General features: G+C 44.5%; 1 protein-coding gene across 1 annotated transcript in view; it reads left to right on the forward strand.

Annotated features, from left to right (window-relative positions):
• Positions 1-11,587, forward strand: part of HMCN1 (hemicentin 1) — a 206,021-nt gene extending 194,434 nt beyond the window's left edge. Inside the window, exons 102-107 of the mRNA XM_075760556.1 lie at positions 183-308; positions 1,119-1,247; positions 5,316-5,666; positions 8,102-8,221; positions 8,860-8,986; positions 10,174-11,587. Of these exons, the coding sequence (XP_075616671.1) occupies positions 183-308; positions 1,119-1,247; positions 5,316-5,666; positions 8,102-8,221; positions 8,860-8,986; positions 10,174-10,540 (1,220 nt within the window). The 3' untranslated portion in view covers positions 10,541-11,587. The remainder of the gene's footprint in view (positions 1-182; positions 309-1,118; positions 1,248-5,315; positions 5,667-8,101; positions 8,222-8,859; positions 8,987-10,173) is intronic.
• The last annotated feature ends 3,199 nt before the right edge of the window (positions 11,588-14,786 follow it).

Genomic DNA, 14,786 nt, shown 5'->3' on the forward strand with positions numbered 1-14,786 from the left:
CAGTACTCAAATCCAGAGGAAACGGGGCTGACTGATGAATGCGCGTGAAATGCGCTCAGACGCGCGTACCCTGTATCGTTACAGCTGCATCATTCTGCTCTTTAGGAACTGAGCATAAGGCAGCAAGTTCATGTCCATTCTTGCCTCTTTATTTTTTTTTTTTTTTTTTTTTTTTAAATAAGATGTAAATGAGTGCAGGCAGAATGTATGCAGGCCTGATCAGCTTTGCAAAAACACCCGTGGTGGCTATAAGTGCATTGACCTGTGTCCCAGTGGAATGACCAAAGCAGAGAACGGAACTTGTATTGGTGAGTACAAGTGTTAATGTACTGTACGATGATGGTAAACACAGCGACAGCGATGAATTTATTTTTTTTTAAATCAAATAATCTTGGATATAATCCAGCTCCAGTTATTAAGATCTGCACATATTAAGGTACCAGCTTTTTTTCATTTAAAGGAACATAGGTATTTAACTTTTTTGTAATTGGTACTAAAAGAATAGATGTATCCTTCTTCCTTCTAGTTTTCCATTGCTTTTAAGAAAGAACGGTAGGGTTTTCCTCAGCATTTCTTCTGCGTTGTCACCTTGAATTCTAGAAATTGTTCATTGACAGAAATGTTTTTGCCCCATGTGTGAATGCTTTCTTAAGGAGTTTGTCTCGGGAGCTCTGAATCGAGATCATAGATCCTTGCACTTATCATGGCTGCTTTTAAACATAGCCGATGTCACGTGCGCTGTCAGATCTTCTGGTTTTGTCTGGTGGGATATGACAGGAAGATGGATTATGGCTCTTTGGAGAGCAGCTGATCAAGTTGGAAACCTCAGTGAAAAGTTCTGAAAATGAATGGTAAAAATGCAGCATGGTTGAAAAATTTATCTGTGTATCTACTTAAAATCTGCTTTCAGATCGTGAAATACAGATTGGGATTGGTAAACTGTTAGAGTAACGCCTAATCATGGCACCGGGTCAGAAAAGTGTACGTTCAGAAGCCAGATCTCTCTAGAGGCCAAATTCACGTGTGGTTTAACTGCATTCCTTACACGTTTAGAAGTTTAAAGCTGTAAGAACGTTCAGGAAGACTCTGACTACTTCCTCTTGCCTCATCGCTTGCAGACATTGACGAATGCCGGGACGGAATCCACCAGTGCCGCTATAACCAGCTTTGTGAGAACACACGCGGAAGTTACCGCTGCGTGTGCCCACGAGGATATCGGTCGCAGGGAGTTGGAAGGCCTTGCGTGGGTAAGCTGTCCAAACGCATCCCTGTCGCGTATTTTCTGCTGCTGCTTTTGGCCGGGCTTTCTGCTGTAACAAAACCAACAACGCTATCCCAGTTGAAGACTATGCTACATAGAGGAGTTTGCTCTGAAGTTTAAAATTACCCATCTAAAACAAAGCGTCCCATTCAAAATCATTCAAAACGGAGATTGTTATAGATCCATGCTTTGAAAACAAATTGTACCAGAGCACTGGTGGAGGGGTGTGCCAGGCTACCGCTCCGCAAGAGGCTTCGTTTCTCAAAATCAGGCCAGACTTGTTAGTTGATGGGCAGTGAGACGTGCCCGGCTCTACGCTGGGCTGCGCTGGTTCACACCTGAAGGCAGCCAAGCAGGGAGCGACGTGGATTCCCCTGAAGGAGAACACCCAAAGGAAGTGTGTTGCCAGAGGCCCCGTACACCCAGAAGTCGCCTCTGCAGGCAAACGGCTCGCGCCCGCTGAGCCACGCGGGGAAGGGTGTTCCTCGTCTGGGCAGTGCGGGGGAGGCCGGAGCGCGGTTATCGCGTCTGGTGTGGGTGGCTCGCAGCAGGGGAGGAGGATTCCTGTCAGGAATGCTGCCCGTGTAGTAACTCCCCTCTGCTATCTGCATCAAACCTTTTGGCGTTCAGACCTGCAGAGCTTTCTCCCACGCACGCAGGCGCAGCACCTGAAGGGTGCTCTCCTGGCTCCAACGCGGCCAGTAGGGAGTTTAACGTAAGGGGACAGTGCAAGTGCGTGAAACGCTTCCCCTGGCGTTTCACAGACCTCAGGATGGCATTTGGATCGTTTAGATTCGCCCTTTCTGTATTTACGTAGAATATTTAGAACATAATAGCTGATCCATCCTGATAATAATGATTTATGAACGGTGGCGTATGACACAAGTGAACCTGGTTTCAGTTGCTCTCGTGTGTCATGTCAGAGACGCATTCCTCCATGCTGACTTCTTCCAGATTAGCTTTTGGAGTGAAAAATAGCTGCTTTGGAGAACAGGGCGGGGGGCTGTTCTTTTTAAACAGCCTACGATTTTGGACTATCAAAAGCCAGGAATGTTTGGTTATTTTTTTAATTTTTTTTTTTTTTAAAAGAGATTAAATTGCAGTAAGAAACTGTTTGGCTGTAGACCACGACATTACTTCTACCAGCTGCCTCTCTACTGAAGTAAAATCAATCCCAGACTCCTTAACATACATTAAACCCATTTAAATTTCTGACAGTAATAAGCTAGATAAAGTCTAGGACTACAGATTTTCACAAAATACTACCAGCTGCCCTAAAGCTGTCTTCTGACCAAGGACCACTGAAAGCTCCCCCTTAAAATGAAGTATGACCTTTATGCACCTTTGAAATTTTACCTGCTTAAAAAATATGTGTAAATATAGATGCATCAAAGACACTAGTTCACATGTTAATAAAATCCATTTATTGTTAATGTTTCCAGTGAGCACAGGGAAGAGTCAGAAAGTAAGTAGGACCCCAGACTGAAACAGAAGAATCAAACTTTGCTCCTACCTGTGCTGCTCTTACCCTACGTAATGTCCTTTGTGTCATAAGTCCCTGTTAAATGGGGGTAAGGTGCTCATTTGTCGTCACAACACCCACAGGGATCCGCGTGCCCAATTAATTAAATTAGAGTATTTCTGTGACCTGGGTCGGATGCCAACATGCCACGTCATAGGTGGAAGGGCATTATCGAGAGCTGGTGTAAAGCAGTTTTGCACGCAACACGTGCAAGGCTATCTGGAATTTAAAATCAAATATTATTCCTCAAATTAAAGAAAGCCTGCGAATTCAGCTCTTTTAGTTTCAATTCATTTCATCTCACTCTTGTAAATATTTCATATTCATGGTGTGTAATCGAAGGGACGTTGCCCAGTGGCGACTCAGGCTTACCAGGGAGTCAGCCATCGCTTTTCACAGGGTATAAATGCAAGTGGCTTCCTGCGTGCCATGGTAATCGTATTGCACGGGCTGCTCCTACAAAAGAAATTGCTTGATTTTTCACCTATTTTCTTAAATTATTTCCATGATAGTCTTCTACTGCTTATCCACAACTTGTCCCAAGGACATTGGTTGTTGTAAGGATGTTAGTGCACATACCTATTGTCTGTTTGATGCAGGTAAAGTATGTTAATCTCGGTAATTAGAAAATAATTGAGTGCTAAGGAAATAATGAGTTTCGGTATTCTTTTAGATGTATACGAGTAATACGCTTTTCATCTGGTGCACATAATGAAGGAATATCAACTTAAAAGTCATGTTAGTTGTTGCCGTATTAAAAATGGAGTTTTCTTGTTTATAACACCTGATGATATTACCCTAATGATATTTCAACTAATGTGTAAAGTTTCAGTTATGTGTTTGCAAAATAATTTGAAAAATACTGCAGTCATTGCCCCTGAGTTTCCAACTCTCAAAACATTTAATTATTGATACCCCCCAAAATTCTTTAAAAATTTAAAATATGTAAAGTATTAAACCGTTAATAAAAAATGCAATCTGTTATTCTATTATGTTTCTAAACAGTATTACTTTTTAAATACCATTCTCATACATGGCTTACCTGAGAGGGATACAAACTATGCTCAAAATACTACGTTCAGGGGGGACCAAAATGAAATTGTAATAATGCTAGCTTAATGGCATTCTTACCATAATAATTAAATATACGCTTTCCACTAATATAATTGCACCCTGATTGAGTCACCATTAAAATCATCTTTACATTTTAGTAAAACAAGCTTTGTACTGTAAGACAATTATTGATCTGCTGTTGGGACTCTCAATATCAGGTTATTTCTGGTCGTTCTGGAGTTGCACATTCCCATTTGGAATTAGCGGGTTTTTGTCTTTTTCTAGTAAAGAACGAACCTAAGTTTGCAAAAAGGAATACGCGTACGTCAAATTTTCCACTGGGCATGGAGCAACTCGATGAAAACTCCAGAAAATTTCTTTCTGGTGCTGTCAGGGCACGGGGGAAGGTCTGTCCCTGCGGGACGCAGGAGCGCTCACCTTTATTTTGAGTGAAGGACACTCACCGTGTGATCCCCTTCAACCTTCTACCACACCGTGAACGCTCACCGCTCTGTTTTAAGGACAGATATTTACTGCTAGGGTTGGTCAAATTACTTTGGATTAGCATTTAAAGGGAAACTGAACTTAAAAGCATTCCGTAGGAAAAGAAAAATAATTCTACTTGAACAAAAGTGAATTAGTATTTACCGTTAAGTCTCCAACCTTTCATAGCTGGAATGGCCGATAGCAACGTGAGAGGTTGGACCGCAGCCCACCTCCTTCCCCCGCAGCTCACCTCCTTCCCCCGCAGCCCTGCGACACGGCCTCCGGACCTGCTTTTTCCCCTGACGCAGAGTACAATAACCGTATGGGTTATTATTATGATTGGGGGCTTCGGAGCTTCCCTCGGTGCCATTTCGAATGAATTTCCGACGCCGTACTCGGGCAGAATGCTCTGCGTTGTGCAGTCTCCTTTAAAAAAGGGCCTGACAGCTTCTCCCACTCATCTGCAGAGCACTTAAGGAAAAAAAAAAAAATTCCTGAAGTAGCAGTGAGCAGCTTAGGCCGAAACGATCGAGGAACGTCGTGGGTCCTAAGGGGCGCTGGCTTCTCAGAGCACATCTTTCCCGGTAACCAGCAGGAACCGCAGCCAGCAGCTCTCAGGCTGTCACACAGCCCTGCTGCTGCAAAAGCCGGGGAACAGGCTCGCCCCCCCCCGTGTTACAGCCAGGTCTGACCTTCAGTGGCGTCGGGGCAGACCTGCCGCAGAGTCCTTGTCCTGCGTGAGCACGGTCTTAGGTCACAGGCAGCCTCAGGGGAAGCATAAAGGTAAATTCCAGCACAGGATAGAGTAACCTGCCTGCTTGGCGACGTGTTCTCTCTATTTTACTGCCTTCAGTATCTCACTTGTATGTCTTCAGCTTGTTCCACAGACTGAGATAAGTATGTATGACTGTATATACACATAGTTACCTGTTGTTTGTTTGTTTTTTCTCCTTTCCACATGGTTTGTTGCTCTGGATCATGTCACATGAGCAGACATTAATGAATGTGACCAAGTGCCTAAACCCTGTGCTTTTCAGTGCACCAACACCCCCGGCAGCTTCACCTGTATCTGTCCACCTGGACAACAGTTATTAGGTGATGGGAAATCTTGCGCTGGATTGGAGAGATTGCCAAATTCTGGTGCCTATTACAATAGGTATAACTATGCTCAATTCTCCCCTGTGAGAGACAACTATCAACCTCAACAATATTACAGGCACTCCTCAAATCTCTACAGCTCCTTCTCGGAGTATAGAAACAGCAGAATACCTTTCTCCAGGACTAGAAGGAACATTAGAGAAACTTGTCCTGAAGGCTATGAGGCAAGAAATGACAGATGTGTAGGTAAATGTCAGTCATATCTATGCAATTCTCTTGTTTTGGTCCTTATTGTTAGGTTACTGTTGATGGTTTGTGGTGCTGTGGGGTTTTTCATATTACCCTGATAAATATTCCAAGAGTTCTGCATGTTCTTGTCTCCTGAGCACGTTGCGGCAAAAGCGTTTTCAAACCTTCATCTTTTGTAACCTCGTGTTTTAATCGTGCTGCTTGTTGTGTGTTTGCAAGTTATTTCCCTCTGTTATTCTCTTTCTTCTGATGACGGCAGCTCACCTTTGCGAATTTTCTCACACTTCAAAACACACCAGTAGACCCAGTCTGGTCCTGGGGATGTTGCTTATGTCAGACTCCCCCCGATCGTAGTAGTAATTTGGCGCAAAAAGGTTTGGAATAACGATTTTAGAACCGAGCACGCCGGGGCCGGGGCCAGCACTGCTACGGTTAGTCAGCGGCTTTTCGGTCCCGCGTAGCTGTGATACGGAGCGGGTTGCAGTGGGATTCACTGAGCGCAGAGAGACTGATTACAAGGACAGAGCCGGGGGGTTGTCCAGTGGTGACAATGACGGCACTGCCGCCTCTTCCTCTGATGAGGAGAGCAGCCATGGCACCTGGCAAGCTCTGCCCCAGTTTGTTGTGGGTTTGGTTTTTGCTTTTTTGAAGAGGCACAAAGCCTCAGAGCACCCTCTAAGAGGAAAAGGAAACAAAGGTGTTGAGCACCTCTAGCTATCAAGCATTTAAGCTCACCTCATCCTTACTCCGTGAGCTGTACGGAGGTTTTTCAGTGAAATGCTGCTATTTTCACAAGTACTGAAAATTTAATTCAGCTCCTCGGGAAAGTCAAAAGGCAGAGCGGCCTGTACTGTTCCTGGGCTGATTTGGGCGAAGTGTGAAGAAACTAAGACATTAAAAAAGAAAAAAAAAAAAACCCAACACAAAACCCCCAACAAACTAGTGCTCAAAAGCTGGAAACGTCAGGTTGTTCTCATGTGCCAGACCCTCTGTAACCGCTGGAACATGGGCGCTCACGCAGTCTGGGCTTTACTAGAGCTCGTCCCAGCGCATTTAAGATGGCAGCGTGCGTGGGTTAGCGCTCTGCCTCGCCCTGGCGGATACGCCAGCGACACTGCGTAGGAGCCATAATGTACTTCAGGATAGAGACAGGGATCTACAGCGAGATTATAGCAACCAGAATTATTGCTAGAATCATATGGCGATATATTATGTTAGAAAATATGAATATACTTTTATGAATAAAAGTTATAGATACTGAGACATCAAACCTTGGATTTACCTTCTGCAGACATTTCAGCAGTCATCCGCTGGCAGTTGTGGGTATAGCAGTTTAATGGAGAGACCGAGGAAGGCAGCTACTGCTGCTGAAAGGGTTAAGCTAAAATCTGTGATCTTCACCCCAGCTTCCAGTTTGAATTAGCTCATCTACTTCTGTTTCATTGGAATAAACATCTCCATTTAAAAAATACTGTTTCATATGAAAAATACACCCAAATGATGCTTTTTTCAATAGACAGCCGTCAGGACCTGATAACAACATACTGTACGTTGCTACTGTCACATCTGTTTCTCTTCTGCGTTTGCATTTTTATCTAATGCAACCCCTGTAAATCGGCCGAAGCGAGGGGAAGCAAAGACCTTCCTTCCACTGTTTAATCATGCAAGTCTTAACTCTTGCACGGGACTAACTTGAGTAAGATCTCTATTGCTTTCCTGAATTGGGCAGATGTTTCAAAAGAAATTATAATTATATATGATCTGTGTCTAAATCACACTAGTCTGCATTGAAAATTTCACATAAAGCGGGTCTGGTATTTCTATATTTGAGAGGGAGATTAAAAAAAAAAAAAAAAAAAGCTAAGAGCCTTTACTGATAGTCTTCCCAAATACTGAGCTTAATTCATCCCCATGGCATGGGGAAGATCAGCTTGGAAGGGAAACCGCTTTGCCTGAGGAGGGATTAACTGTAAGGACAGCTCCCCCAGTGTCAAGGCTTCCTCCGGCGAGATAGAACTCATCCGGGCATTTCCGAAGCGTATAGCTTAGAACCCCGCTCTCGGGCAGCTCAGCTTGCTTTTGGGGCAAGACCCTGTTTGTGTAGCCTTGTCGGTGTATACAGACGGCACGTCCTTTCCTCCCAGCACTCTGTATCGGGCCTCTTCGGCTAGAACACACATTTGGCTGCTATCAACGGACGTGAGGATCCCCTCAAAGCTGACTTTAATTCTTAAAAAGTTGTAAGGAATGGCACAGGGAAGGTGTGAAAGGACTTGCTAGCTTTAGACATTCGACCTCATCAGAAAACAAGATCCAGACATCTTCCACCACCTCTGTCCTTACGCTTGTACGTAAATAGGACAAAAAATACTTCGGTTCAATACCAGGTTCAAACGATCCTGATGCGTATGGGTTCGTGTTTCTTTCCGCAGACATCGATGAATGTGAGACCAGAGACACCTGCCAGCATGAGTGCAGGAACACCCTGGGAAGTTACCAGTGCGCTTGTCCCTCTGGGTATCGCCTCACGCCCAATGGCAAAACCTGTCAAGGTACAGCGATCCCTTTGAGTCTTCAGAAATATCTTTGTAAATGAATAAGACACAAATCATGCTCAATACATGTATAAGCCACCTCTTTGAATTTGCCGTATGAGATTCGGCATTCAAAATTTCAAGTTTCAGAAGTTTTCGTATTTCATATTTTAATGCTGCATATACAAAGCGCCAGCAAATCAGACAATTCCAACTTCTTGTTCTCTGAGGTTTCCTCGTGTGCCCTTACGCTGCACGTTTAACCCCAGGCACGTAGGGAGCAGCCCTAGGGTCACAGCCCATATAATCCTTAACCCGCCGCTGTCAAAGAAAGGTGCTGTCAGATTTACTGATCCTCAAAACAAACCCCCCCAAAACCTTGAACTAATTAGTCCCTGTTGACAAGACAGCTACGGTTTATGTTGGATTGTGGCTGTAGGGCAGCTCTTGCGCAATACGCCATGCTGCCCAGGAATCAAATGCCAACAATAATAAATGCACCTTACTGGAACTCAGCGCTCCAGTGGCTCAAGCGGCAAGGCCGGATTCTGAAGGATTTTGCCGGCCTGCTCGGCCTTGTCTGGCCCTGCTAGTTTTTAACTGTTAAATTCATCTAAGTACCAGCAGCTGATAATTGGCGTGTTTTTTACGTTCAGATATTGATGAGTGCCTGGAAGAGAACATTAACTGTGGATCAAATCAGATGTGTTTCAACATGAGAGGAAGCTACCAGTGCATAGACACACCTTGTCCACCAAACTACCAGCGAGAGCCTCTCTCTGGGTATGTTTTATTTCCAGCTCCTTCCAGGCCTTCTTTCCCCCACCCCAAGCTCGGATCCTTAACCTGCGCTCGTTAAAGAGGGAACTGTAAGTTTGAGTCACACCAGTAAAGCTCATGCTGGCGAAAGGTAAAGCGTTGTCATTTCTCGAGCAGCAGTACTCCACGTTTCCCCCACAGCAGAACCACAGAGCCGCGGCCGCAGGCGAGCTGGCTGCCCCTCCGTATCCGTGCAGCGTTTCGCTGTTAGTTCAAAAGGAAATAGCACCAGAACGTTCCTTTACTGCAGGAACCCCGGCGGGCAGTAACTCAGCGGTACTGCCTGCTGATTCAGCGTCATTCCTTTGTCACCGAGAGGCGAAGGCAGCCCCACAAGTCTTCTGACTGACTTCTCGGGAGGCCTGACTTACCAAAGATTTTACGTATTCTTTTAGTCGTGAAAACAATGCTACAGTACGTTTTGTTATTTTTAAGTTACTCTATTTCTCTGTTCTGGAAAAAAACATAATAATTCCTTTTAATCTCTTAATATACTGAAGGAAATAGCTTGCTTCATAGGCAGAAGCCATCTTTTGTGACCAAAGTGAACTAGAATGACCCTTCAGTTGAGATGGATAAAGTTCTTTGACCTCTGTTAGCACTGACAGGCAGAGCTGGCTAAGATCTCCTTTGGATTAATAGAAATAAAATTTCCTCTGCCCTTCCTCGTTCCAAATTCTTTATTTTATGATCTAACACACAGACACTGCAAAGGGAGCTGCCCGATATGTTTTAAACCACCTTTTTCAACTCTCATGTTTAAGAGCAAGGTCACTAAAACATATACCATTGACTTCAACGACAGATGTTGTGTCCAATATCTTTACGTTACCTCTTGGTGCTTTCTGAGATGATCCTGTTGAGGGAGAATGAGAAATTAAGATTACCTATTTGTTAATTGTTAAGGATTAAAAAAAAATCCTTATTTTATAAATCCAACTTCTAATTTTTATAACTGCAATAAATTTCTGCAACTTTAAAGAAACAATGGATGAAGAGTGCCTGAGCATATTAGCTTTATAGAGGTGTTTTTGTTTTAATCTGCATAGTACCACAGGGTAAACAGGGGAAGCATTTCTCCTTTAAGCCCAGTTGCAGTGCTGGGGATATCACGCCTTCTCCCTGGGCTAAACCGCTCCGCTTATTCCTAGGTTCTGTCTCAAAAACTGTCCGGCCAACGACTTGGAGTGTGACCTGAGTACCTACGCCTTGGAATACAAACTCCTTTCCCTCCCCTTCGGCATAGCGGCCGGTCAGGATTTAATCCGGCTGGTTGCCTATACTCACGATCAAGTCGTGCACCCAAGGACAACTTTCTCGATGGCAGACGAGGACCCAGCAATCCCATTTGCCCTGCGAGACGAGAACTTGAAAGGAGTCGTGTTCACCACCCGGCCGCTGCGAGAGCCAAAGACTTACCGCATGGGAGTCAGGGCCTTATCCTACAGCGTCGATGGAAACGTTGAGTATCGGACAACGTTCATTGTCTATATAGCTGTGTCAGCCTATCCCTATTAAGCACCTGAACTACCTGGCAGTAATCACAGTATTTTAACCGCATTCGTAAACGCCGGTGGGTATTACCGCTTCCAGACTGACTCTACCGCCTGCCAAACCGTTGCGAACCATGTAACTTGGAAATGGTGCTGTGCTCTTTTCTTTTTCCCTCCTTCCCCGAGGCTGCCCGTCCAGTCCCGTTGCTCCAATTCAAGAGGAAAAGCCACGGCTTTGAGGACCTGTTACCACTTGCTTTATTTATTACACTGGAGTAGTCATTTTCCACAGTTTGTTCTGAAAACCAGCGGAAGAATCAAAGCATGAGCTGAAGTATGTGGTCAAAGCAGTAAGCAAGGAGCAGCCTCTGTTGAAAGCAACTAAAGAAAAGCCTTCCCAGAAGAAAAAAAACCTCATAATTTCAAGTGGTCTACATATTTTAAAGGTTGCTAAGTGTTTTACAATTTTTATATCTATTAGATTTTTTCTTATCAAATACCTGATAGAATTAGGGCTGTACTATACTGTCATGTGCTCAAAAAACCACAAATACCACTGTACCTAATGGCTGCAAATGCTGAAACAAATGATATTAAAGCTTGTTTGCAGCTACAAAATCTACAGTAGAATTTGGAACTGGTACCTTTGATTTCCATGCAAGTTTAGGGATGTCACTATTTTTTGGAAGAAAAACCAACATGGCTACTTCTACTTTATACAGCAGGTATTTTATAACTTTTTTTTTTTTAACTCTGACATTCTGGTATAGCCATTTATTTAGCTCAAAACCATATCCATTTCAGTACTCCCAACTCAGTTAAAGTGGTTTGGGTTTTTTGCAAATGGAACATTTTTCTCCAAAGATGATGTAAGTTTGGTTCAATAATGTCAATACACTGTACACAAGTAATTTTGCCAAGATGTATTCTATTTTTATGAAAGTGTATATATGTTTTTTCCTATGTGTATTTTCTATGCAGTATCTCAAGAGTGTTTTACAGTTAAGTTTGCATAAAGGGGCAATGTCAGTACATTGAAAATAATCAAAATAAAGGTTCCCATTGCCTTTGAGGTTGCGGCGAGTTTTATCATTGAAAAACATTCTTTCCCATGCTTAACGCCTTGGGTGCCAGCGGAGAAGGCAGAAGGTGGCACGCCCAGCAAGCCGGGGAGCAGCGTGCACAGATGCAGCCGCGTCTCCCGTTTATTGCACTGCTGGCTTCCCCACATCCTTCTGTTTTTCAAAAAAAGTCAAGGAAACCGGTGCGCTTACCGTAAAACCTCTTATTTTATCCAGAGCCTACTGACTAGGAGACATCTCATTTCCTCAGAGGAAATGGATTTTGCTAAGAGTTAATTTGTTGTTGCGTGTAAAGGCAGTGTTTGTTCATAAATATACTCAGCTCATTGCCAAACATGGAATATGTCACTGTAATTCCAATGCTTATAAAAAAAAAAAAAAAAAGAAAAATAAATCACTGAAGGGCACAAAGATTGGAGCCCACTGGCAATTACCACTGTTCACCGTAAAGGTTTAGCGATTTTCAGTCGACGCAGCCCCTGCAGTGGCGAACTGTACAGGGGCTGAACTGGAGACGTCTGGGTTCTGTGTCGCATGATTGGCATGCAGGAATGGACCAGGAATAACTCATTGTTTCAATTAAAGTACATGTTTAGCGACAGGGCAAATTGCTCCACGATGGAATTTTGACTCTATAATTCAATGTTATTACCCATCCCTAGTGAAAGCCCCACCGGTTTTCCCCTGACTTTGCTTTTTCTTCAATTTCCAGTGCAACAAGTATGATAGTCCTGGAAAACAAGGATGACAAAATCATTTTGCTCTTTATACAAACTTATACAAGTGACAGACTTCAAACAGAACAGGTTCATTTCTTGGAAGCCTGACTTGAAAAATAAAAGCAGTTAAGGAAGAAAAAGAGATACCTTTCGTGACAAAAACCCGAGGGAAGGGGAAATGAGAGTTAGTTCTAATAAGTACAGTAGTTATCTCAATTTCTTTTAAGGATGAGCATCACACTAAAAATGACGTCATTGAGGGACTTTAGCCGCACTGTGAGACGAGAAGAGAAGGAAAATTTCTGTTACGGTTTTCACTCACTGACCGGTTGAAGGGAAGTTACGAATAAAGGAGAACCCGCGCCGTGCCCTCCTCTCCCTTGGACGTCGTGCGCTGCGTAACAAACGCCCCATCTCTTGCTGTAAGAATAGAATCACACACGTTTGTTAGTTTAAATGCACCTGCTGCAGATCTACCTCCAGAAGCTCTGACCCTCTTCCTAACAGGTGGAAAAGTCTATTGTTTCTTATTAAATAGTTTTTCTATTCTAAGGGGAGAGGTAAGAGGCAGGTCAGTATGTGTGCACGTGCCCACATAAAATTGCATATTTGTTAATTGTTAAAGATTTTCTAAAAATCATTACAAATACAAATTTTAAATTTTATAACTACAGTAAATATTCTACTGTATGTATCTCTATTTTAGGTAAGGTGAGCAAAACTCTGGAGGCAAATTAGTTTTTTTCCATAAAGAAAAACATTAGATTACACAGGGTTTCATGTCTAAGGGTTGTGCGGCTGAGCCTGCAGCCACGTGGTCCAACCTCAGCCATGGGGCTGCAGAAATACCTGCAAGTCGGATTTGCGCGGCTGCCTGCGGAAGGATGGTACGTTCCCCGGATCATTTGTAAGCCGACATTTCCCACAAGGCCTCCTGTCCCAAACAAGCCTATACAAAACTGTCACCCGAAAGACCGTCTGTACGAAAGCAAACGGAGGTGAAAGCCGGGGCAGACGACACGCCAACAGCCAGTTCTGGGTGACCCCACCTGCCGGGAGGGGACAGACGAGCGAGAGGCTGCACGTCCGTCCGCTGGAGGCACGGCCCCGGCCCCGCAGCTTGCTCTCGGCGTCAGAGCCACGCAGGCACGACGGGGCACAGGCGCGACGGTGAAGCCTCTGTGGCGGTAGAGCCAAGGGTTCGTAGGGAGGGATCGTGGCACCGTGCAAAGAATCAGAAACCCTGTTAAAGAGTTAAACTATAGACGTGAGCTCTTTCCCAGAAAGAGTGACAGTCCCTTCATTAATTTCTGGCTACTTAATTGCAGAGCAAACTCTTCCTAGGATGCTAATGTGATATATGAGAAGCTAAAGTTCTTACTTAAAAACCCCACTGCAAGTGTGGTGCCGTTGTTGGTGAAGAAAATCGCCTGCCCTTTAACTGCCTCTAACTAGTTCCACTGTTTGTCCCGGTCTGCAGCGCTGCCCGTGGGACCGCTCAAGTCTTGGAAACATCAGGAGGCGCAGGGAGGAGTTGCTGCTGGTTATTTCAAGAGGTAGAGGAGAGGAAGAACATGAAAGGACCTTAAAAAAAAAAAAAAAAAGAAAAGAAGAAGTCCCAGTGAGAGCAATTGTTTTGGGGTGGTTCGGCTGTGCTGAACAACCAGTTCACGCTCCAGTGCTACCTGGTGACACTGGCTACCGCCTGGGCCTGGGCCTTACCTAGGCACAAGCACAACAACGCTTAATTAACTACGCTACTGAGATTAAACGTACCCTACAAAAGATGGCAAATGTGTTTTGTCCGTTGCAGATGTTAATTTAAACGTGCTGGTAGTTTCAGTGTGACATCTTGGGGCACTCCGGCAGCACGCAGCTGGGCACGCAGCTCCCTGAAGCTCAGCTCCCGGCGAACACGCGTTAGGTGCCGGCACTGCCCGAGAGCACCCAGCCCACGCGTGTCACCCAGGAAAACATCCTGCTACAGCTCAGCCTCTGCCAGGGCACAGCCGGACCCGCTTTTCCTCCTGCAAATGATCTTTCCTTATTAAAGCCTCAGGGAAACTACATGCCAATGTGCAGCAAAAAAATTGTGCGATTCCTCCCGAATAGAAGTGCTGCCAGAGGACTAAGGCACAAAGAGGAGTTCAGGGATGAAACCAGGGCCAATTGCCAGAGAAAAAATAGAAAATCCTCTGCCACCGCTGCTTGTTACAGGGCAGGTGTTAGGAACTGAAGGGGAGCACGGTGTCCCCATCATGCCTCTGCAGAGGTCCAGCTTGCTAATCTCTTACGAGAGAAATTCCACCGGGGTTTTGTTTTCCTTCGCACACTGGCTGAATTGAAAAGCTATCGAATGGGTAGAGCGATGAATCAACACAGAATACATAGCGCTGGGGGTTGAAGGGAAAACAAGTTATCAGAGGAGAACGATGCTCGGAAAAGACGGGAGTAGCTGTGCTTGACAGAT

Source organism: Balearica regulorum, chromosome 8, assembly GCF_011004875.1.
Source record: "Balearica regulorum gibbericeps isolate bBalReg1 chromosome 8, bBalReg1.pri, whole genome shotgun sequence".
NCBI lineage: Eukaryota > Metazoa > Chordata > Aves > Gruiformes > Gruidae > Balearica > Balearica regulorum.